The sequence below is a fragment of the Cupressus sempervirens genome, chromosome 9, assembly GCF_028749045.1.
Source record: "Cupressus sempervirens isolate cs-2001-9-10 chromosome 9, ASM2874904v1, whole genome shotgun sequence".
Classification (NCBI taxonomy): domain Eukaryota; kingdom Viridiplantae; phylum Streptophyta; class Pinopsida; order Cupressales; family Cupressaceae; genus Cupressus; species Cupressus sempervirens.
The window spans coordinates 447,294,269-447,321,070 of record NC_143126.1 but is presented as its reverse complement, the minus strand read 5'-3'; the positions used below and the strand labels follow the sequence as shown (position 1 = coordinate 447,321,070).

Sequence of the window (26,802 nt, the reverse complement as noted above, 5' to 3'; positions counted from 1 at the left end):
GGTTTTCTACCCATGAAGTTTGTTTTCCACATAAAGCAATTATGAAGGAAATGAAACTAGAGGTGGATCCCTAACTAAGATTCACACTTTTTATGGATATCTCCGAACTCAAGGAAACAATAAGTCAAAAGGTTAAAGTTAAAAGAAGGCTTGGGCGGAGAAATGAAAATCGCCTTCTCCTTGGCAAGTTTTCAACCCATGACGATTTTATGCATTTAAAAGAAAATCAAGTTTATAAGTGAATCAAACCCACATTTCGCATGCAAAATATCTTAAGATGATAAAGGAAACAATCCAACCATTGCGGGGAATATCTATTAAGCGAGATTTGATTTGGCGGATATTTTCCTTACGGAGTATTTTGTTCATAAGTTCCTGAATCTTAATGGGAAACGGTAAAGTAAGTGTGAAAGGATGGAAAGTTACCATTGGACCAACGGAACAATGAAAAGACATTGAGTTATCTATTAAAAACCCCACATTTACTGTCTCAACGGATTTATCCTTTAATTCATTTGTGTGGCGTGAATCCTGAAGATCAACGGGTGAATTGAAACTCGTATATAGATGGAAAGATAAACAGTTATACAAACTACCGCTTTCCTTGAACTGTTATTCTGTTAATTCACACAACTTTATCAAATAGTCTGCACTTGTGCTTTTGCTATTCTGTTCTTCTAGATTTCGAAATTCAATTCATTCTCGGACAGAATGGCAACTAGATTTGCGGGTTTTGACGGACTAAATGGAATCAAGTCCACACTGCAAAATTTCACGGACAGTTCTCTCCGTTTCTATGATATGCAAGATTTTCAGAAGAGAGTGAGATCGGAGCCAATTCATCCTATAATTGAGAAGCTTTGAGGGTTTGGGTTAGTTGAAGCAGCAGGTTTTCCAGTTGCGGTTCAAGCTCCGGAGTTAATATACGAATGTATAAATCGTTATAACCCTGACACCAGAGAAATTGTATTACCAGATGACATAGTCTTGATCTCCATTGATAGGCAAACTGTGGTAAATTGCCTCCGAATCCCAGAGCGTGAAGAGTTTTAAGATTTGACAATTGGTGGAGTTGTCTCTGAGTTTTCCGCGAAGAAGATGGTCTGGAGAAAGGAGATTATGCAGTCATGGTTTCAAAAGCCAAGGAGTTCCAAGAGTAAGGTCCCTAAGACTCTTTTTGGCACTAATCTCAAGCCCGAGATTGTAGACATCTTGGTTCTCTTGCATAGGCTGAAAGGTGAGGTAGAAGCTTTAAATTTCATAGAGCAATATTTCTTTTTGGTACAAGTTATCTGCTCAGATACACAATACATTGATTGGGCTCACGAGGTAAGCGAGAACTTATCCAATGCTCTCAGTGCCGCGAAATTCTACAACACTTTCTGCATGTTCTCTTTTCTGATTTACATGTTAGCTTCTCTACAGTTATGGCCGAGTCTCCCGAGAGTAGAATTTTTTTTCGATGATGTAAAACCTTATGAGTGCTACCCATGTTTGCAACTGGAAAATAGTTATGTAGAATATATAAGAGTTAATGATGCATTTGCAATGAGAATTTGCAGGGAGCTCCGAGGATGCAGGGAGAGGAGATTTAGTCCAGGGGCAATGGCGACTATTAGTCAGTTCGAAAGCTAATTTATCCTGTTCTCATTTTTCTCGTATTTGCATCTTGTAGCCTTCGATGGATTCCCCTTGAAGTTGTCGAGATATCCTAGTGACATGATTGTGCTGATCGAGATAGTGAGGCAAGTGATCCAAGTGAACGTGCTGAGCGGGAGCTTGAAGACGAAGGGATATGAATTCCCTATGAAGGTTGGAGCTTTCAGCTGTGAGTCCTGTTCTGATGCAAAGAACATGCTGAAGGCCTTCGAGATGAAATACAGTATGGAAATGTAGGAGGTCTTAAGGCCTATGTATGACTCGAATGGGTATGCAAGGGAAGTGTTGCAGATTGGGAGTGTGATTAAGCACATCACCACGGCCGAAGACTACTAGGCAGACTGCAAAGATGAATTTGAGAGTCGAGATTGTGCATTTGCCAGGTTGATAGTAGGCCAAGTGAAATTGGATCAAATTGATATTGATGTTGAAGGAATAGAAGACGACAGACAAAATATGTATGGTAATACATATCTGACGAAGTTAAGAGGCCTTCCTATCAACTCTGAACCATATGAAGATGCTGCAGAAGAGCTAGACATTATGGTGTCTCGAATTGTTAAAAGGACCAGGAAGTGGGTGGAATGGACAACAAAAAGAAGCCGAAGCAAGGGCACATTGACTCAAGCTTCTCTAGCAACTATAACTCCTTCCTCCCAAAGTGGTACACCAGGTGTAACACTAGCTATCACTCAAGGACCAGCTCAACCGACCGGTGGAGGCGACCAACCCCCGAACAAGAACATTCCTTTGACCAAGATTTGTCAAGATGACTCCCCTCCAGTGGTTGGTGTTCAATCAGAAGCTGAGAAGAGGGGAGAAGAGCCGAAAGATAATGCTGCTACCACAGTTCCTTCTACAAGCCCTGCACTCTTGCTCCCAAGCAGTCCTCATGTGTAGGTCGTGGACTTAGGAGATGGAGGAAGTAGCGACAACAAATCTATTGAATCAGATGAAGTAGCTAAGAAGACTGCAGAGACTGAGAAAGGTTAGGAGCCCTCTAAGCTTGTCTCACAAGCTCAAAAGAATCCTTTCTCTTCGACTGCAAAGGCAATCACTCCGGTCAAGAGGAAGATGTTTAGCATAGATTCACTTGGAACGGCCTCCAAGGTGATAGGCACTGATTCTTGGTTGGAGGACACTCTGGAGAGAAAGAGAAAGAGGAAAGATGAAGGTACTCCTGCTAAGGACACCGTATCCCTTGCTGTTCGTTCTGGATCTGCATTAACTAAGGTGAAGAAGCAGAAGATCTTGTTTATACTTGGGCAGGATCCGAAAATAGGGCATTTAACAATGGAGATAGCCAAGCCCGACAAGGAAGGAAGAGTCGAGGGTATGACTACTAACGATTTCACTATGCATTTTGTAGATCTCGGGGAGGCCAGGCATGACACTAAAGTCGGCTTATGGAAGTCTACTAATGAAGTGATTGAAGGACAACTGGAAAGCCTCAAGTTGTTAAAGGTCCGAATGAAAGCGGAAATTCAGGAACTAAATAGTTTCATAAGATAGTTAGCCACCCCTTTGGCAAGTATTTTCGGGGTGTTCATTACTAAGGATCCCACTGCTGCAGATGTCCAGGCACTTATTTCCTAGCTTTAAGAAGATAAACATTTTGGACAAATCGGCAAAGAGTGGATTCAGAAGGTCAAGGTGGAAGGACTCTCTGTTATAGATTAGATTGGTAATGCCATTTTAAGATTGGAAACAAAGAAGGATAATATAACATCAAATAGGGCCACCTTAGCTGCAGAGAAAGCTAAGAGTGATGATTGTGTATCTCTATTGAAAATGATCATCCAAATGATAACAAAGGAGGCCGTTGAAGCAAAGATGTTGCCTAAGGGAGATGAGCCCATAGTTGAGTGGTTACAGAGTATGCTATTCAAATCCGAAATGATTATGGCAGCAGAAGAAGGATTAAAAGAAACTGAAGCTAAAGCAAAGAAGGAGCAAGATAGGGATTATGAACTGATGAGAAGCTTGCATATGAATTCACAGTCTAGTGGACAAGGCAAAGCGATAATTGGGGTAATTGTCATGCAAGCAAACTTTACCAATTACATAGATGAGGTGATAGCGATGACTTCTAGTCAGCAAGAGTTTCCGAGCTTCAAAAGCTTGGTGGATGCGTGCATATAGCCACAGAGGAACTACAAGATCGATTGGGTGTTGTCAAAGAGCTGGCTTGGGAACACTCCAAGTGGCTCTTGAGATACACAAATGTGCATGTACATAAACATGAAGAGCTGATTTCGATCATTGTTGCTGCTAAAGCCTATAGGGAAAAAGCAGAGAAAGGGAAGAAAGCGAAGTGATTCATATTTCGCCCTTTCCATTTCTATTTTGTAATCTTTGTAATAGACAATCTGGCTCTTTGCCATATCTCAGTTTTGAGGAGATGAACTGATTAAGCTTCCTTTGTAACGGTCATCTTGGAATCCTATATGTATAATAGTGAAAGATTAATGAAAGATCAACAAATTTTTGGTATGAAAGACTTGATGTTGCAAAGTCAATTGAATGGTATTTTTGTATCAATCATTTTTTGTTCCATTTGAAAAGTTGTTTTTAGTTTGTTGTTTCTCTTTATGTGGAATTAAAGCAAGGAATAAACAGAGTTTTATTTCCCCTGCTTTAATACAACAAGTTGAATGTGATAGGAATTGTCATTTAAAACTCAAAGAGATTCTTTAGATATTCTTGTACAATAGCCTTCCTTTTTCAGCAATTAGTCTTAGATATATCAGTTAACTTCATTATGAATTCATAAGATGTGTGAGTTCGTTAGATTTGACTAATCCTCAAAACGTTACTTCTTGCCTAAGTTAAATTCTGTATAGGTTTGACTTAGTTTTTCCTCTCTTGTTCTCTGGTTAAGAACATACCCTGTTTAGATTTAGTAATAAACAAAATTCATTGCAAATTTCATCACAGGGAGCTGTAACTAACAATTTAGAGGAAAGTTAGTCTTCTTAGAAGCAACTTTCCAACTGTTGTAATCAGATATTGTTCATATATTAAGGCATTGAAGAGTTAAAATCAAAAGAACAATTTTGTTTACCAACACATATGCTTGAGTCTTTGATATCATTTTGAAAAAGGTAGATTAATTGGAGAGAATTCGGGTTTTATTTGGTGTTCTTATTTTCATTCACATGTGGATGTGTTTCTGGACATATTATTTAAGGAGTTTGAGCAAATATCTATTTGGGTTATCATCTATTATTCATATTGCATCTTGAATCTGTTTAGGACATCATTATTCTTAAGTTAGCAGAAAATTGTAAGTTATGCTGGAATTTTCTAGTGAGTCACTTGTCAGCTCATCAATCATGTCAAGTCTTTTGATATAATAAAAATGCTCCATCTAGAAGTGTTTCCAAGTAAATGTTTATGGCTTGCTGAATTTTTTAAAGAACACTGTGCTTGATATTAGTACTCCTTAAATTCACATGCTACAGAAAAGTTTAATCAATGAGTAGCAAATTGTTGTCCTGCATTTTGTCACCACAAAATGTAGGTAATAGTACAAAACTTTTTCAAATTAGTTTCGCATTTCTTTGAGTTTATTTCATTATTTAATTGGTTAGTATTGATCAACCAATCGGTACCAATTGATACAATGAATCTTTTTATTGAAGGCTTTCGTCAAGTCTTTTTTGTTTTACTTTTTGTCGAGCCTTTGCTTGATTTTTGAAGCCTTGAAAGTCCGTTTTTTGCTTTTGAGTTTGTGTTTATTTGTTTTTAGTCTTTTGGTTTTGCTCATGTCATGCTTTTCGTTTTCCCCTTCGATTTGATCTAACGTAGAGGTCAATTGGAGTTGTCAGTCAAGAGATATGGTTATTTTAGTGTCTCAAAAGTGGACATTTTAGGTGCAACAACACGAATTAAAAAAATGATGTTATATTTTCATTTTGACATTCACTTTTTGAAAATATAACATTTTACTCACTTTTTGTTATGTTTTGAAGTTACTTTTCATTTAAATTTATAACTTAAAGTGACTATAGTGCACTTTATGTTATAATTTTAAGTTGAGTTACTTTTTAATTTTTCACTTAAAGTGATTATAGAACTATATAGTTACTTTTTAAATTTTTGATTTTTAAATCAAATACTTATATAAATGTCACTTTAATATAATGTTTATGTATTATATTGATTAATATGATGCATAAATGTTATTTTTGACCCATATTGTTGACATTTTTATAAAAATAAGTGAAATGCATAACTTAAAAGCCTAAAAGTGGACATTTTATGTGCATATGCATGTAAAAAACTATGAAAAGTGGAAACTTTTCATGCTAATGCATATAAAAACTCATTTTGAAGACCTTTTTCATGCCATTACATCAAATGCTTGTAAAAGTGGACCTTTTTGATGCAATGACATGAAAAGTTAAGTTTTTATGCTTGTGCATAGAAAAGGTGAGATATGTTTATAAAATATGTAATTGACTCCAAAAAGTGAGATTTTGGAGACTTGCACATTTTAAAATATGTCATGGGCTTCAAAATATGTTATGATCAAAGACATATTTTAAAACATGCATTGGACTCCGTAAGGTCCGATTTTGTCTTATTACATGTTTTAAAATATGTAATGAACATAAAAATGTCCTATTATGTGAAGAAAACATATTCTTGCTCCAAAAACCTCTTATTTTGATCATAACTTTTAATTTTCTCCATGGATTTGGATGAAATCAGTTGCATTCAAAATGTTTTGGAGAGGTGATCATTTTGCCCTTATCAAAAATCAGTTTATTACAACAAAAAATGTGTTCAAAACTCCCAAGCTAGGGCACAATTTTGCAAAAACCTTCATAAATCTTCAAATTTGGAACATGTTTTTATTTGGAATCGAATTGTTTTGACCTTATTTGCTGATTCCATTACATTGTGATCATTATTTTGGTGTTAAAACACCAAATTGTTTTTGCTTGGAGAAATACGTTTTTGCTTAGAATGCCTGAAAAATTGGGGTTTTAATCCACTTTTATGTGTTTTAAAGCAACTTTTTTGCATTTTGATCCATGTATATCCATTTGGAGAAGTCGTTTTTGCATTCACAAGTCAAAAATGACTCAAAAACATGCAGTTTTTGGCCACGTTTTTGCAAAAACGGCCCAGATTTTTGAATAAAAAAGTCATTTGATAAGTAGGAGATGATTTCCACAGCTAGTCAAATTGTGATGTGAATATCAGGATTTAACTGTGTGATTTTTGAGTCAAACTCGATGACCCATGTTTCATGAGTAGTGATTCAACATGAATCCATCTCTCATGAGAATAAATGGAACACTTAGCACTCATTGGATCTAGGTGATGCTCACAGGGGTGAAGCACCGGGACTTCCCGGGAGGTCACCCATCCCAGTACTACTCCAGCCTGAGCGCGCTTAACTACGGAGTTTCTTCCACAGTTAAACCCAAAGCTTGCAACCCCATTTGCAAAACCTTCACCAAGTGTTGTGCCTTATGAACCATTCATTAGAAAGCCCCTTAAGCTCATCAGGCTTTCTAATGAATGGTTCATAAGGCACAACACTTGGTGAAGGTTTTGCAAATGGGGTTGCAAGCTTTGGGTTTAACTGTGGAAGAAACTCCGTAGTTAAGCGCGCTCAGGCTGGAGTAGTACTGGGATGGGTGACCTCCCGGGAAGTCCCGGTGCTTCACCCCTGTGAGCATCACCTAGATCCAATGAGTGCTAAGTGTTCCATTTATTCTCATGAGAGATGGATTCATGTTGAATCACTACTCATGAAACATGGGTCATCGAGTTTGACTCAAAAATCACACAGTTAAATCCTGATATTCACATCATAAAAAAGTCATGTTTTTGTTCAAAAAACAAAAAATTACATTTTCAACCCATACATTTGATCAAAAGGGATTGTTTTTGAGTTTTAAATGCATGATATTGTCATTGGAGACCATTTATTTGGCACTTTCATGTCAAATCCGACCATTGAATGTCCATTACATGCAAGTGTGGAAAAAGTCAAAAGATTGTTTGAAAATCCGGATTTAAAGGAGAATTTGTCTTAAGTCTATAAAACTTGCTATTTTGACTCTTTCTCCTTTATTTTTGGCACCTAATCTTCATGTAAGTGGACCTCTTCTTTCATGCATTTTAATTCATGCTTATCTTTGCTGATTTTATGCATGAAATCGTTACATGGATGCCATTTGTAAGAATCTTTGCCTTAGAATATGCATTTTTCCTTTAAATATGAATTTCTCCTTCGTTTTGATGTTTTTGGTTCTTCCCCAAGTTCCAAATTTGAATTTCATCTTTGGAGTGGATTCCATCTTGGCATGTTTTGAGTTGTTTTCAAAGGTATGTTTTTCTTTTGTTTTGGTTTTGTGTGTTTGGTTGCCGGTTTTTCTCCATTTGGAGAAGTTGCAAGTTTTTTTTTTCCCAAAAACTTATTTTTCCTTCATTACATGCGAAAGCGTTATTATTTTTCACATTCCATTTCCATGTCATTACATCTCACATCTCATCCAACAAATGTAATTACATGTTTTTCACCTCATTCGCCATTCACACATGCATGTAATCTCATTTTCCACTTCCGTTTTCATCCATCTCATTTTTCGCTTTCATTCGCACGACACAATTATATGAAATGTCTTACGTGTAATTGCATCTAAAAGGTCCAATTTTGACTAAAAGTCATTTTTTGAAAAATAAAAAAGATGTCATTTTCTCCTTTCCATATGCATTCACATCTCCATGAGCAAATACATGTTTTCGTATCTTTCCATGCTTTTCATCTTAGCCTTCATCCGCATATGCATGTAAAGCGTATCATTCACTCACACTTGCATCTCATTTCACCCTCCACCTTCCGTTACATGTAGCATTTACATGTAATCCATTTTCCGTGCAGTGACATCTTGAAAGCCCAAGTCACTTTTTGAAAATCGGAAATCTCCATTTACACGCATTCCCATGCGCCAAACACTTTACTTCAAAAAAAAAGAAGAAGAAAGGAGTTAAAGGTGTTGATGGAAAGTTGTTTCGAGTGTACATCCGAACATCGTCAAGAAGGTTTTGAAAGTGTCAAAGACTCCAATTTGTGCTGATCTACAAAGGAGAATTCACAACTTGAGCGAGAAAAGATGGATCACATCAAGTTTCCACATGATAATGGACAATTCATCAAAGAGAGCTAGAGGTTGTCAAAAGACGCAACACTATGGTTATCAACGTAAATGCAACAGTACAAGGTACAAGAACTCCCAATCCTGTTATCATTTAGGATTGCATCATCAAGTACAAGGCCTTTCAGAATTGTTCTCTTCTCTTCCGTCTTCTTTCTTCTTCTTTCATGTTTGTAGTTGGAGAAGATGTATTATATGAAAAAGTGTAATTACATGTAATGCGAGTTACATGTGTATGTAAAAGATGTAATGTGAGTTGCATGTAACCCTTTAGTTTCTGTAGTTAAACTTGGTCAAAGTTGGTTAAGTTGCTCCCACTTTTTCCTCCCCCTTTTTCTCAACTTCTTTGCCTATATAAAGGAGTGCCACCCTCATTGTAAAAGCATCATTATTTTTATGCAAGAGAGCTCTGGAGAAATTGTGCGAGCAGAACTTTGTTTGTGTATCACTATTTTGAGAGAAAGTGAATAAAAAGGAGCATTTGAGACTTAACTTTGATTAAGTGAGATTGTTATTTGTGTGAATTGTAAGCTTTGTCTATAATTCATTCAAGTTACCTTTGATTCATATATTTTGTCATTGATATTGTATCTTGTGATTGATAGAAAAGAGTTAATAAACAATTGAATCCCGAGATTTGACCAGGAACAATTGTGAAAATCCATAGCTATTAGCTTTGTCTGTAGCTTGGGTGTTCGTCTTAATTTGCAAAATAGTTAGATTGTTGTTACTTTTAGGAGTCTTTGTACCCTAATTGTAAAGATTTTACCACATAGAAGTACAACAAGACTTAGAGCCAAATTGGTACGTTTTGGCTAGCCTTTGAGTTCGTTAAAATTTATCGGTATCACTGTTTCCAGCTCGTGATAGAAGTGTAATTAGAGATTCACCTTGCCCATTATTCGCCTTATGAATAAGTGGATCCTTTCTTGAAAGTTAAGTAGAAAGGATAATAGTAACACCCTCTTTATAAATCTCTCAATTTTTTGCTTACCTTGAGTTGATCCAAGGAACAGTGAGAATGGGGAGCCTTCCCTTTAAGGTAGGAGAGACTCTGTCTCACATGTTGTGGCTGGTCATCTTATTTTGCGACTGAATTTTTACCCAAAACTGTCAGTTGCAAAATATCCACTCAACACAAATAAATCACATTAGCTTAGAAAATGGAATGAACAAAATCAGCTCATATGGTCTAGTTGATAGTTGAATTTCAAGCTCTAAATTCCAACTTAATGTTTTGTTTGATAGTGGCATTCTATAATGGGACACACTTACCTAAAATACTAGTCAGTGAGCAGCAATTGATCACTTTAGCTTGGCAAACGAAGCTAATAAAATCAGCTTTCAAGGTCATTCACTTGTATAAGAAATTTTTGCCATATATGCCTCAGTTAGTAGTTGGATCTGTAGATCTATTACCAAGTAAATGTTTAGGTATACAATAAATATTATTAGATATGCGTCAGTCGTTGAATCAATATAACATTTGTGTGGAGAAGCTTTTTCTGGCTACGGACATCAGCAGGTTGTAAGATTCTAGGGATCACTTGATGGAAAATAGTGAAGATTATTGGGGCTATGGCAAGAAACAATGACTATGTGATTAAGTTCCTTAGTTTTCTGTGCTCTTTATTATTATGCATTATTGCTTGTGGGTAGTACACAACACTGATGAAGCTTGGTGTACTGATTCAAGGGCTTGCATGCAAAGGTCCCATAAAAGGAAATGGCCTTTGAAGATGTCAGAGTGCATGCAAACTCATTGACTAATTTGAATGAAAGAAAAAAATGCTAAGGATGCATTGTATCAAGTTGGTCATCTGGAGAATTTCGCTACCAGCACGTCAATTTTTTTAGCAAATATTTGAAGCTGTAAAAGGTGTTGAAATCATTGGTTTCTAATTTTAGAATTCTTGGTTACCAGAGACCTGCATTTTTGAAGATGATGCAGGTTTTTTTTAACTTCAACTCGAATTTATAGAACAAATTGCATTAAAGCTGCCTTTTGGCCAATCAACAATAGATGAATAGACGACTGTCTGGATTTAGCGCTTAGAGGTTGATTTGTGAGAGCAAAATATCTTATGACATCCATTACTCATTTCTTAGGGAAGGTTTTGGAGTATTTCTGTAAAAGCAGATAAGGGATTTCCATAGAATTCAAATGGTATATAGGCACAGTCAAAAGATTATTGAAGTTCTTCTGTTTGAAACTGGAGGAGAAACATAATCTAGGAGTTTCTATTACTATTTATAGACTTCATATGATAGATAATGTCTGCTTCCCTATCATTCACACACACACACACACACACACACACACACACACACACATATATATGGAGAGGGAAAATGGTCTAAAGATTTCTTTCTTTGCTTGTAAGCTCATGGTATAGATAGGAAGCTTGATTTCTCATTGTGTCTTTATTGTATGTGGGAGTTAACATCTTTTTAAGACAGATGCTCCCTGCTATACTCTGTGTCTTGGAGATTGTAGGGAATGTCCTTAATATGTATGGGAGCCTTGGGAACTAGGTGACTTTACCTTGAGAAAAAACAATTATATAAGGGTGTAATGCCCCCATTTTTATGAGCATCAGAGTTTGAGGGGATTAGCCTATTTACTGACTCCCATAGTCTAATAGTGTTGGATAGAGGGTCTCCGCTGGATGGACCAGAAATCAATTCCCATTCCTGGACTTGGTGATGTTCAGAATTGCTATGCTTTTAGTTCAATTTAACACGCTTACTATTTATAGTAAGTGTCTATTTCTGGAAAGTCAGGATTTCTATCTTTAGCAGGATGCCTGACTAGGTTGTGGTAGTGTTGAGATTTGGAACCAACGAACTGAGCAGTTATTTGGGGACTTACTATATATAGTAAGTTAATTTTGAGAAGTTGCTATATATGGCAGGGCATCTGGAGTCTGGACTCATGGTCTATGCAGTTGTTGGTTCATTCATCAGAATGTTTATTTAATACTTTACTAAGTCAACATGAGCAAAAGAAGCTAATGCTTTTAAGTTATGTGAAAAGTAACTCTGAAGCTACATGATCGATTTGTATGGCGGAGAATTATAAAAGCTAAAGACTGGAAATCGATCAGCATGAACAATGAGTATTTGACATTTGCTTTGGTGTGTGAACCATCCTTGAAACTGGTGTCAAGCAACCAGGGTTTCTGCACTTTGAGGAATGGTACCTCTTTAAAGATTATTGTGCATTTGAGGTGCTCAAAGAAGTACTGAGATTTGCAGTCAGAGGTGGCTTATTCTGAGTCATCATCTGCATTTCAACTGTGAAGGGTTTCAAATCTTTTTTGTGCAAACAAAAGTTTGGAATCTGCAGAGAGTTTACCAGTCAATGCCTTTCATTAAAGTTTGAAATTTGTGTGCTGCAATCTACTCATAGTTAGCAGTGCTTATTATCTAAATTGCAGCATCTAAACCTGGGGGCAATACCATAATACTTTAGCAGCAGGTAATCAGTCTTTGGGCCTGCATGCATGGAGCAAAGGGCATATTTTATATTGTAGTGGCAGCATTCCATTTCCAAGCAGGATTTTGAGTAATGAGGCTTCAGTTGTGACAGCTGCGACTCACATTGGAGCATCCAAGTGGGCTGCAAGTTGGTTGCCAGGTTCCTAATCAATCAAAATTCACAGTGTTGCATATATATTAGTGTTTGGAGTTGTAATCACTTGTATGCAAATATACAGTGCTTTAATCTTGTTGAACATAGACTGAAATGGGATCTTTAAAATTCAAGCACTGTCATTTAAAAAATAAATCCATATGTATATCTTTAAGGCATATATTCAGAACTGAAGGGAGTGTTTGAATTGTAAGATCAATTATGTGTCCAAGCCTACATGCTAAGTTTTTGACAAAATTTCAAACATCTATTAATTGAAGCAAATTCAGTATTCCTCATAGTAGAGCCAGCAGGGGTTCTTACAAAGGGTAAAATAGGTGTTGGGGTAAAAGAAAACAAAATGATCATCAGGAATAGTGTTAGATGCTCATTTTTTATTTTTTATTTTTGTCATCTTCATATTAAGAATTGCGCCACTCAAAAAATCTATCTTTATATCCATTTGATATAAAGAAGAACTGAAATAAAATGCAAGGCATCTACTACATTTTTCACCTTGTACAACTGAGTTGTAACATACGAGTTTTTCAACCAAAATCAAATCATGTTAATAATTACATAACAAATTTCATTTCACATGGCATTGATTTCTATCAACCAATTATAACTGAAAGAAAGCTCTTTTCAACCTATCTTACATATTCAACTATTTATCCGAAAATACAAAAGAGATATATATGTTCTGCTAACAATTTAATCAATTCTAAATATTCAACTAAAATAAAATAATGACTATTCAGATCATTTGAAACAAAATACTTATTAACATAAAAGTAAATCTATCTATTCATTCAGAGATTAAAGAAAACTGATAGAAACATACATTATAAATAGAAGAATCTCTTTAGCTGCTTGTCCAAGCCTTGGCATTTGTGAGAGGAGAAGCATTGACATAGGCTTAACTTCTCAATCGCGGACCATTACTTATCCCCACATATTCTAATTTAATAGAATGGCCCGCCCTACCTCCGGATCAAGTTTGGGATGTTCGTATGTTGAACCATCAGAGCAACCGGGTGGGTTGAAGTCCCAACAGTTATTTTCCAAAATAACTGAACCGTTTGGACAATCAACAAAGATCACATTTTCGACACATTCGCCTAAATTCTACCTTGGCCAAGGATTTCAAGTTGGGTCTACAAACCCGATCTCCACCACTCGACTCGACAACTTTTACATAACCAGAACATGCATGAGCTATTATTGTATTTCTTAAGCATATTGTTTGTTTGAACTGATTTCTTTCTTATTTGTGCAAACTCTCTACACCTCCTCACCATTCAAGCCATCAAGTTGGTGATTCCTAGGTGCTCACAAGTTGATTTCCTTGGATTTTGCTTTACACCTCTTCACCTTAACATACATCATTGCTGGTGAACTCCTCGGTGTTTAATTACATGATTTCATCTCTTTGTGATATGAACAATTATATACACATTTATGTTTTTAATCCTGAATCTAAGATATTTACTACTCATGATTGATATGCTAAGTAACCTTATTGTTTATCAGATTCCATACGTTTTGCTATTACTTGGAACTCGGTCTGTATGGAATTTATGTATGAATGGGTGATTTATGGAATAAAAAGCAAACACGTTACTGTAGCATATGCATTCGACTCTTGAACTCTATATAAACCGACAGACTTTGCATTATATACATTTGGAAGTGTGCGATTCACAACACAACATTTAAGAAGAATATATGCTATGAAGTTATGCGATTCATCAAACTAGCATTAAGGAAATATTCATACATAATGGAGACATGTGATTTCAACAGTCTCAGTATTAAGAAAACGTAAACAACATAATCTTGGTTCGGTTGTATTCTTACTCGGCTTCGCAGATATATCCCTAAATGCTTTAGTTATGCAAACTCAATGACTTTGATTTCCGCAGCAAGGAACGTGGAAGAGAAGGGAAAAGAGTGTAGTGATTTTAATCGGTATAATCTCAGTTGCTTAGAGAGAGCCACTGCCCGCAGGAAGAAAGAAAGAAAAAGATGTCTTGCTACGAATACAAGACTCAATGATATTATAAGAACTCATTTGAATACCATAAAAAATCGATTAAAAGAAAAGAAAAGAAAAGAAAAGGAGGGAAGAAAAGAAGAAAAATAAAAAGTTAAAGGGTTAATATTATTTATTATTATGTTATATTCTTATCTACGTTCATGTGTGCGTACTGATAAGGTGGCATCATTAAATTATAATTTATAATGAATTGGTGTCATCTTATTTTTATACACATATGTTCGTATTTTAGAATGTATAATAATAATTAAATAATACTTGACGATTCTTTAAAGGTAGGAGTTTATTTTATATTATTATTATAATGTTCCTTTTTATAGCTCATGCAATTCCACCATGTAACATGTTGTCAAGTCCTGATAACTTTGCCAAGATAGTTTTAGGTCAAACTTTTCGATTCTGATAACTGGACCATTCGACCATTCCCTTCCAATGACCCCGTTTAGCAATGCTTCCCCTCTCTCTTCAGTCTTCTTCCTGTAATCATTCAAAACAACATGCTTGCCAAGACATCATTTCAAGATTTATAAATTGTTAATTCAAAATCATCTAGTGACCGTTAGAGATTTCATCAACGTTAGAATAATTAACTCTTTTTCACATGTTCATGAAAATATCTCATTATCATATATATATATATATTAACTAACTCACTTCACATGATACAACGGCTATAATTAACTAACCCATTTTCACATGATCAGGAAGAAATAAATTGATACAACGGCTATAATTAACTAACTCACTTTCACATGATCAGGAAGAAATAAATTGATACAACGGCTGTAATCAGTTAAAAAATTTTGGGCAAAATTTGGGATGTAACATGAGTGATACTTGACACAATATAGGATTTAGGACATAATGGCTTTATAGTAGAATGGCTTTAACACACTAATCTTTCCATCTAGAGATTGTAATTACCAACCCCTGATTGGGTTTTACCAGGATCTGATTTTATATTTTACAAATTGACTTTGATCAGCATATGAAGAAATTCTTATTTTTTGGAGTACTTTGCTTTTCTGATTTTTTTATTTTTTATTTTTTCCAATTTTTTGTGTTTTACGATATAGTATGCAATGCTAAGAAAGGAAAAACCAAATTGCAAAAACAATTAATTTTGAGAATAGACACCAAACTGATTTCAATTCTGATTTATTGTAAAATTCCCAAATTGTACATGGCCGCACCAGGTATTATAGGTGGCTGGGGGTATAACAGCAAATAATTTGGTTTGCTTGTAATGTCACCAATCTGATCTGTTCTCCAATCTGCTGAAACACACCTGCCAACTGACTTTGAGAGGGAAAATAACTTGTACTGCTGGAAATATGTAGTTACTAGCTGAATGGATGGCTCAACTGTGTACAAACCCCAGGTATCACGGTCTTGATTTTGATGACTACTAATTGCTGTGAATTCTGCCAAGATCAATGGAAATAGTGATCTTCAATTCCAACAGCCTATGTCAAAGATGGATCTGAAATAATGCCCTAAGTAGTACTGCTGGCTCCAAGACCCCAAAATATAATGGAAATTACAATCCAATATTGTGATCTGCCAATCTCTGATTTGATTTGCCTTACACCCAACCTAATTTCTAATTAAACTTCTCATAAACTGTTTTCCTCTGCAAGGAATTGGTCTGAGTTGTGTAAAGAAAAGTAAAACCCTTGGATTATGTTGCACGCCTGTAGGTTTTCAATCCACTGAGAAATTTCATTGTCAGAAGATATTCATGGCTATGTGCTCTTCATCCAAGCTTCACCTCCAAAATTTTATTTGCAAAATAACCTGGAATGAATCCTTCTTTCTCAATTCCCTCCTTTTTATTATTCTTAGTTTTCCCTCCAGACCCATTCAAACCTCTTTAGGGTTCTTTTATTATTTTCTTTTGTGCTTGAGTATGTTTTATTTTTAAAATTTCTCCTCATAGAGTTTCAATCCAAATGAGGGGTCATGTATTCATTATATGTAGTCTTTTATCAAATTATAACTTGCAACTCTTCACCTAGGAACTTGTGTCCATGACCCCTTTTATTTTCAATTATTATAATATAAGTGACTGTAATAGTTCACTTAAAGTTAATTTATAATTTTATTATAATCTTATTTAGGAAATAATTAAATTATTTCCCAATCGTTCATAGCTCACTCATCTAGACCCCAATCTGAGTTCCGCCTATTCACCTGTCCATTGTTGCTGTCTTACCACTATGAGCTAATTGATTGTCTTATCTTAAATTTTTGGAACTTTCTTAAAGAATAGGAACTGTGCCAAAAGTCACTTGGCTGATCCCAGAGGTCTCCTATTACGTCCCTACCAACTCCCAACCCATCCCTGAAAAATAGGGATTTCTTGCAATTTTTTGGAGATTGTCCAAAATTCGTTTAACTGGCTCACAAAGGTCTGATATGTCTCCATAAGCTCCTAAATAAGTCCCCTACACAACTACTTGTCTATAGGAACCATATGATAGGCCAACCTTGCTAGAAACACTGGCACTGAGGAAGGCACAAAAATGGGGACATTACAGAGATGGTCTCGTTGTAAAAAGCTGCCAGGTTATTATTGGTCAATATGATATGGTTGTTTCAATCACACATCTGACAGGGTATGTTTGGAGGGAAGAAAGTGGGATTGGGATTTTAGTGTTCATAGTTCAACCTTGAAATTTACATGATCTTCAGATTGAGGCAGGAGATGTTTTTTAAATTGTCATTTTTTGGAGTTATAAAACACTTTGAGAGGTTTTTATGTGGTTCAATTTGAAAAACTGATTTTAGTGATTCTCATGTTTACTGATTGGTGGCATAGATTTTGTGATTCAAACCATGAAATTGTAGCTTACTTGAGGAACTAGGTAGCAGGTCTAGGCCTATTTCACGGGACATCTTTGGCATCAATACGCATGCTTCAACATGATCACTAAATGCCTTTGAGATCAATGGAGTTATTTTTGGCCATAATGATAAGAAGATGAGTTTTTGAAGTTTAGGATCTAGGTTATCTACTTGGATCTTGAGTTTTTGTAAATTGTTTCTTCACAGGTTGTATACGAGTTCTAGTGTTGATCAATAGGATGATAGTTACTTTACCCCTCTTCTGCATTGTAGATGACAAGGACACGATAGTAGGGCTTACATGCCACTTAAATTTTTCTACAAATTTTGATTCACTAAAAACTTCACAATATCAAGGAACCAAGACAACCATCTTAAGGATACTAGAAGATTTACTTGTCATAACCCTAACAACTTGCCTGTACAAGCAATATTATTGATTGTATCATGTTGGTCTTTTAAACAAAAGCATATATCCAACTGAAAGATGTTGCTAATCCATCAAACCCAAATGTAGCTCATGGTTGTTGCTTCCTCTAAACTTGGATGTTAGAATCAACACGCTCATCTACATTTTGACATCCATTGTATGCTCATGTTATAACTGGTACTATATATCAATGAGCTTATTTACAAGCAAAATCTTATTATCCTGCAACTATTTGGTAATTGCACCACCTTATGCTAAAATAAGATTTTAGTGAGGATAATAAAAAATTTGAAATGGCTAAGTCAATGTTTTGAAATCCAATTGCCTTATTTGGTCTTCGTTTAAGAGAGCCTCCGCTCAATGTACTGTCCCTAATCCAATTAGTATTTTTGAACACCCTTGAATAGGTCTGAAAATATTCCATGCATATACTGATTGATGCTAGGATTCTTGTAGAATGGAGATAAAAGATGGTGAGGTATTGGTAGTTCTTCACTACATTATCCGTCCATGATAAAAAACCTGACAAAGCTATTTTATTGTTCTTCCAGTGGATTTAATCTTTCCATTGTTTGTTGCACATAACTAAAGCTTTAATGGCAAGGCCAGTCATAGTGTGAACTAGTGTAAGATCATGCTAGACTACTAGCAATAACCCTGGGAAAGAAGTAAATGTCTTCTGAGTGTTTCATGCAAACTCCAGGATATTATCTACCATAGATCCACATAAAGTGGTTTTGGGTGCAACAAACAATACACGTAGTTGCCTATTCGGATGCGGGTACAAGAATTCAGTATGTAGATGCGTGGAATATTTTTGAGGCGTTTGGATGCATTTGTATGTGTGTGTGTATATATATGCAATTTTTTTAAAAGAAATATATAGTCTAGGATGCAAATCATAGTTACATCCACATGCTTCTAGATAATGCATTCAAACCAGTACCGATTTGGACCACATGTGCAAGGGCAGGGCAGGCATCCTGCAACTAGAACAATACATTATTACTAGTGGTCCCTCATCAGCTACAAAGAGAGCACAAGATTTGCCTGCACTGCAGTATTGGGGAGTTGGAGGCTAAGGATCATTTCATTTTTCACTGTACTATTTGGTATGAGATCAGGGGGAGATTCTACTATCTTTTTAGGGAGTCCTAGAATCTCTCCACCTTCTTCAGATACATGGATCAGCAGTATCTTGCCCTCTAAATTCAGGAGGCTACTAGATTTCGGCACCACAAGCTTCAGCTTCAGGCTCCTATACAGTCACGCACACACTCTTGTCGGCTTATCACTCTCTTCTTCATGGGTCTTCCTCTGGATCAGGGTACCAAGCAACAACTTGCCCCCCTCAGATTCTTCTAGATCGGTTAGGCCCTATAGAGGCTCCTCACAGCAGCAACATGCTTCATCCTCTAGGACCCTCCAACAACGGCCTTCACGGCTTTATAGAGACACTTCAGGGCCACTCACTGCTCTTCCTCTCATCACTTGGTTTGCAAATTCTTTCGCAGGGCTTTGGTTTCCTAGGTGCGGAGTGGTCCCTCAATGGTGCTCCACCCCACTCCTATGGTCTCACTTTCCTTGTTTGGTTTGGTTTTCTGCTTTGCTTTTGTTCCCTTGGGTACCAGTTTGTACCCTTTCTGTGGGCTGGTCTCTTTTTGGTTTTCTGTTTTCTTGGCAGTCCCTTTGACCCATTTTGTGGGCACTTAATGGACATTAATAAAGTTAACTTATCCAACTCTCTTACTTTTCTTTGTAAGAGGGATGGGTAACTGAAAGGTAATGACATGGCTTTGCAGAACATGGTGTACTATCCATTTGTGAAAGTTATGGGATCTAGATAACTAGTTGTTTACAATTAATCTTTAATTATCAAGTTTCTGAGATATGAAATAAAGATAATATAATTTGGTCTGTGAGAGTTGTAAAATGATATAGTCTGGATTTTGTGCTAATTAAAGGAAACACAAGAGTTTTTGATTAGAGAACTAATTATTCAGTGACTGCTGCAATGCTTCATCTAGAGAATTGTTTGTAAACCTTTTTGTATGATGTAGTGCTGCAGGTCCACATACCATAGTAAGGGGAAAAGAAGTTGTCAACTTGGCTTCAACAAACTATCTTGGATTAATAGGGAGTGAGAAGATAATAGTGAGTGAACAGAAAAGGGCTCTATCTTATTTTCTGTTTATTTCTAGAAGGTACTATCACTGTACTGCAATATGAGTTTCAGTTGACTAATAATATTCTTTTTCAGGAAGCATGTGAAGCATCTGTTAAAAAATACGGCGTGGGATCTTGTGGTCCTCGTGGCTTCTACGGGACTATTGGTGAGAAGGAGACCACATTTCTGTTATTTATTCTTTAATAACTAGATTTAACTATTCAGCCCTGTATTGGATCATGAAAATATGAAAGTTTTGATAATACAAGTGGGAAAATATGATAACACAGCACTTTTGATAGGTTTAATACTATATGGTGCATAACAACCCATATTGTTTGACCATGCTATGTTCCAATAAGGTTACATTTGTAATCTGTTTATGAATAGATCGAGCCCTAAAAAGAGCTCAAATTATTCCTTTAAAAAATATTATTGTTGATATCAGTCTATTGATATGTTTATATAATTATTTGTTTAGCTCTTGTTTTCTATAATTAATTATTTCTTGTGGATGTTTTTGTGCCTAGAAGTTTTGGAAACCTAATCCTCAGAGAACATCATGTCCAATATAAATTGATCTATATTGTGCTTTTGATTATTGATAACAATGTTTAAAATGATTCTTTTCATGTGTCATTTCTTACATTTGCATTATGTATGTATGTATGTATAGACAGAGTTGCATAGGGGCAGTAATTCTGTTTCTTTTTACTTAATTTATTCAAAAATTAAACTTGAGTTGTTGGCAGATGTTCATCTTGATTGCGAAGCCAGAATTTCAAAGTTTTTGGGGACCCCAGATTCAATTCTCTATTCATATGGTCTTGCAACTATAGCTAGTACAATTCCAGCATTTTGCAAGCGGGGTGATCTAATTATTGCGTGAGTTTCTCTATTTTCAATTGAAACTCTATACTGTTTTCTAGGGATGCTATTTTTTAACCTTTTCATGGTAGAAACTTTTTCTTTATCCCCAATTCTTTAGAATTCGATGGATCATACAATGGTAGAAGAGATGGAAATATTGATATGGGATCATTACCTTTGGGAGCTTTTATTCCCATTGCTAATATTTACATTCTTCTTGTGACTGGTGTATTGTATATTGTGCAATCTATTTCAGATATGTGCCTAATAGTCCTCCTTTCAGTTTTATGACTAGACATTTATCTGATAAATAGTTCCTGTTGACTCTAAGTAATAGTAAATACTCAAGTTTAGGATATTCTTCTGCGCTTGAAAATGAATGACATGGGTTGACGATTTTATTGAATGCCGACTTTTAAATAATCTTTAAACATATTCAGGTCTCCTGGAATTCATTTATAAAAAAATAAAAAAATGAAAACATATATGATGGAATTTTCTTTGTTTTTTTCATTTTTTATTTTGTGCTTGTAAATTTTTTGCAGTGATGAAGGTGTAAACTGGGGAATTCAAAATGGGCTTCATCTTTCAAGAAGCACTGTAAAACTTTTCAAGCATAATGATATGGGTGCTCTAGAAGAAATCTTAGAGGAGGTCTTCTTAAAAGATAAACAAGTCAAAAAAGTGCTGAATCGACGCTTTATTGTTGTTGAATCCATTTACCAGGTATCTTTGGTAGCATATTGGAGTTTTATCATCAGTTGTTTCTTGCATTATGTATGCTGGACAAGCTTAATATTATGTATGCTGGCTAAACTTTCTTTGACCTTCTTTGGTTACCTGTGAATATTAGTAGAATTTCCTTATTATATTCTGTTTACTATAGCCTAATAAACATAGATCAGCTAAATTATATTTGTCTATACTGGCATGAAGAGGTTGATTCTCAAGTTAGCTTTTTGAACGGTTACTCTTTTTGTTACTGATGCCCAATTATAAATTTATGTAATTGCCACTATTACAGAATTCAGGTCAGATGGCACCCTTGGATAAAATTATAAAATTGAAAGAGAAGTACAAGTTCAGGGTTTTGGTAGATGAAAGCAATTCATTTGGTGTACTGGGTAAAACTGGTAGAGGTATCACTGAACATTATGGAATTCCGGTATGTTCTGAAATCCACCTTAGAAAATATCTTTACATATTGCTATCTTACTCTAATGAGTTTGCCAATGGACATTTTGATCAATTTTAGAGCACTTGCAGGTTGAAAAAGTTGACATTATAACTGCTGGTATGGGGAATGCTTTGGCAACTACTGGAGGCTTCTGCACAGGAAGTGCAAAAATTGCTGACCATCAGGTATTAACAATGTTTTGTAAGAACCACTTTGCTTTATTAATGTTCCATCTGTTTGCTCAGTTTGTGGCCTTATTGAGCATCAGGTGAGTACTGGTTTGTGAGAATTACTTTTGTTGCCTTTCTCACTCTCTCCTATGCTGAGACGTTTCATCATTGCTTTTGCCACTTCTTAATTCTTCCTTTTTATACTGATGAGCAGTTCCTCTGGGGAAGTCCTAATCTCTTGATATTCCCCCATCTCTTTTGGCTTCTGTCAAAGATTTGCTTTTATTGAACCCCTTGACCTCCTGTCCCATTGTCATTAATCTCCAGACTCGACACAACCTTTATCACCATGAGAGACTGTGGATAAGAGCAGTTAAAAACTATTTGAAGGCCATGATTTGATACCTAATCATACTTAAGTGTAACCCCAGTAAATGGCTTCCTACCACCATACTATTAGCTAGCACCTACACTGTAATACAACTCCAGAGGCAGGTGAAAGAGTCAGTCACATACTTAATGTCAACCAAAATAATAACAGTGAAATCCAGATGACATGCATAGACTGTCCACCTTGATATCTTTTCCATGATTTCTCTTAGTTTCCAATCAGGGAAATATTTCTTTTGCACTGTGTGCACCACTATCCTGTAGTTTCCTATCTGTTCTTCTAAAAAAATGCAAATAAGCTGCTTTTAATCTTGTTAAAAGAGCTTTTAGTTTTCCTTCATTATTAATTTTCTCTGCAGATTAATATATCAATGCTCGAGCTAAGAAAAAGTCCCTGCTGCTCCTTCTACCAGGTTGTCTTTGGATGTACCGTTGAAGTTCAGTTTTATGTCATTCTGTTGTGTTAACTAGATTGCATTTCTATTACATGTCTTAACTATGAAGTATGAACTCTCGAACAGGACCATTTCCTCTAGGCATGTCTTCCCTCACAGATTTCCTATTTATTAGAAATATTTCAATTGTACATAGGCATCTATCATGTGTGTAAGCTTTAATAAAATAGGCGATTTGCATAGTTTGTAGGCTTAGACTTGGAGAGCATTCAGCAAACCTGCCTTTTAACCACTATTTTACTGACAGACATTTTTCGTACTTCTATAAAACCTCTCCCTACAGAAAAAATAGAGTACCTGGCAACTCAGATGGTGCTCATAGAGTTTGCAAACTACTATCATTTGTACAGGCTCATGACATGATCTTTTAATTTTTTGTACAAGTCCATTAATTTTGACATTTTTTCTTCATAATTATGCTGCGTTACTGGGTTCTTTATAAACCAGTCCCTGCCTGCCTTGGGATCATCCTAGGTGTTCCCACAGAGAATCCATGGTGGCTTGTATGCTTCCGAGGAACTCCTAGGGCTCTCTGAAGTGTGCTCACTTGATCTATTGGTATTTTCAACAAGGGCTCTTGTTTGACAAAAAATATGTTGTGTTGAGAATATGCATGCGTGTAATCTTTTATGTTGACTAGAATTCTTGCTTATTTGACTTGATAGTCTACTGTTTCCATCAGAAGTTTAAGGTAAGTTCACTAATTTGACTTGTTATTGATAGCAAAACCCAGGTGCGCACACCCACCCCAAAAACTCCATGCACTAGGTGCGCGTACGTCCGCGGTGCGGGTATGTCGTACACTCGAGTACCCCCACCGTAGCCACACCGTGGGCGCACCGAGTGGGATGCAGGGATGCGAATGTGTCCGGGGTGCAGGGGTGCAGTTGCGCACGGGGTGTGGCCGACGAGTTGAATGGAAAGTTAAAAAAAAAAACTTTTTTCTTTTGTTTTTTATAGTCAATGTTTGACTTACATGGTACTATGTATGGTTTATATTTATCATTTATCATTATCATTATTATGTTTAAAAGTTTCAGTGTTTATAATTTTTACTGAGTTCAATGGTCATTGGTAATGGTTATGAAGTTTCAAGTTTCAAGGTTGAACTTATGGTTCATGAATTGCGTTTAAATTTTCTATATTCAACTATATTTGTTATGTTATATTGAAGTATCATTTCATAATTAGCGTTTTCAGTCATATATGTATACTATGCAACCCCCCCCCCCCCCCCCCCCGCTGTCCCCAAATTGAGGCCCTTTTTTTCCGCACTTGAAACTTGTCTCAACACACCCCCGCACCACCACACCCTCCTGCTGGTGTAACACTGGTTATTGATTGTTATATTTGTTCTTTGATATAATTTAACAAACCAGAATAGCAATTGAGATGCCTATAACTTGGTTCCAATAGAAATTGTCTTTCAAACATAGCTTGTGGGTAGGAAATTCCCCTCAATTGTCCCAAGAAGCTAGGTATCCCTCTTGTTTAAAAAAATGAAGACAAAATACATGAAGAATAAATCTTGCTTGGATGGATTGGATAATATTATATTGTAATATATGAATAAGTATTTTGTTTATGATTATTTAAAATCATCTGAAAATGATACCGACTTATAATGGTCAGACATTTGAGCCATATTATTTAAGGGAAGCATTCAATCTTTGGTCCTTGTCAACTTGCACTAAGAAAAGAGGTTTTTTTATTTTGGCTTGTGTGATGGGGTTATAAAAACCTAATTCTACGGGTTATGATAATTTGAGAAGTTTATAGAAAAGTTTATTCCTTTTTTTAGATATATCAAAATGTGATTTTGTTATCTTAGCATGGCTTTGACCTTTGTTTAACATGTAGGATTGAACTAGCCTTCGTCAAATGTCATGGTTTGTTTTAAAAAGTTGTCATGATTTCCTATATAATGAATTTCTTATCTCCTTATTTATATTTGAAATCCTTGCAGTTGCATAGAATGATCACAAAGCTTTGTCTAGAATCCTATATGAGTCCAATTTGTATGGGCCCAATTATAGGACCACCTATTCAAGTACACAATTGCAACAAAGTTCTAATGATCACAAACAATCTATGTGTGTGTGTGTGTACATGCATGTGCGTGCATACCTCTCAAACACTTGTACTTGTCCCTTAAGGCATTTTTGGGATGGGGGACATCAAGAGACATCACCTAGTTGTTCCCCCCAGTATATGAAAATCCAGTAACGTCTCAGAATGTGTCCCAAAATTAAGGACTATAAAACATGTAGGGGATGCCTAGTCGTCCCCACAACGGTCAAGAACACCTAACCCTCCCCAAGGGAGTTAGTGATGCCTCTTACACCCCCTAACCATCTCGTTGACAACTAGGCATTCACAACAATTTTTTTTTTTATAATGTTTGAAAAATATTGTATATAAAAATTCAAAAAAGGCTATTAAAAATATCTCAACAACATAGTAATATTAATATAACATAAACACATTTATAACAATGACAAAAAGGCTATCATGACAATATTTTAACAACAATTAGAATATCTTGGATTCTTGGGATGTGAGGAGAGGGAAACTTGTTTTTGAGATGGATATTTTGTTTCTTGGAGCAAGGGATGACAATGGGGATGACTACAGAAAAAATAGGATTTCTTTAATAAATATATAGGAAAAATTTAAATATTCATATTAAAACATAGATAAAGCACACTTATATACATTATGGAACCTTAACATATAACATTTGTGTTAAATTTTTTTTTTTAAAATTGAGAGATAACATGAGAGTGGAAGTCAAAGAAATTATCAAAACTCAAACATTATTTAAATTAATTTTATGGGACAGCTAGGCAAACAGGTTTCTAAATTTTTGGGACGGGTCAAAATATGTAGAAAATGTGTCTCGTGTTGCATGGGGATCCATCATCCCACCTCAAACATTGACCCTATCCCTTGAGGTGTTTTGGGGATGGGGGGGGGGGGATGTTAGAGGACGTCCCGTATTCATCCCTTCCCCACCGTCGGCCTATCTCATGGGGGCTCATTGTGAGTAGCATAATAGGTACCCTTTTCCTTTGTTCCTATACTTAGGGGGAAAGGAGACCCTACCCATATTTCTCATTCTCCCAAGGATTCACTATTCCCTTGTTCAAGTGTTATTGCCACCACCACCCAGATGGGAAAGCCTAGAAACATCCTAGAATGCATTGCCAAAATTGGGGATGACAAGAAACATGTAGCAGATGCCTAGAAATATGATCGTATTTGTGAGTAGCATAATAGATCCTCTTTTCCTTTTTTCCTACATTTTGGGGGAAAGGAGACCCTACCGATATTTCTCATTCTCCCAAGGATTTGCTATTCCCTTGTTCAAGTGTTATTGCCACCACCACCAATATGGGAAAACCTAGAAACATCCTAAAATGCATTGCCAAAATTGGGGATGACAAGAAACATATAGCAGATGCCTTGATATCCCCATCTCCAAGGCGGTTGGTGATGTCTTAGACATCCCCTTATTGTTTTAGGGACAACTAGCTATCCCCTACAATTTCTTTTTAATAATTTTTTAAATGTAGTTCATGACAATTAAAAAGACTATTAAACGTATCATGAGAACATCTGAATAATTAAATAAATCATGACAGTAGTGACGATGGCAATGATGGAACCCTAATTTTTGCAAATTAGGTCTTCCATTTGAGAAATAATGTTGAAGACTTGATGAAATGTTGTCATTGATGTCAAAGGAAATGGAAGATAGCAATTG

At 35.9% G+C, this 26,802-nt stretch overlaps 1 protein-coding gene across 2 annotated transcripts in view; it reads left to right on the top strand.

Moving 5' to 3' along the window:
* The window catches only part of LCB1 (long-chain base1), a 123,094-nt gene that overhangs the window by 72,845 nt on the left and 23,447 nt on the right, over positions 1–26,802 (top strand). For both annotated transcript variants that reach the window (XM_089800564.1, XM_089800565.1), the window contains exons 5-10: positions 19,868–19,961; positions 20,068–20,140; positions 20,727–20,859; positions 21,390–21,570; positions 21,869–22,009; positions 22,111–22,206. In XM_089800564.1, the coding sequence (XP_089656690.1) occupies positions 19,868–19,961; positions 20,068–20,140; positions 20,727–20,859; positions 21,390–21,570; positions 21,869–22,009; positions 22,111–22,206 (718 nt within the window). The remainder of the gene's footprint in view (positions 1–19,867; positions 19,962–20,067; positions 20,141–20,726; positions 20,860–21,389; positions 21,571–21,868; positions 22,010–22,110; positions 22,207–26,802) is intronic.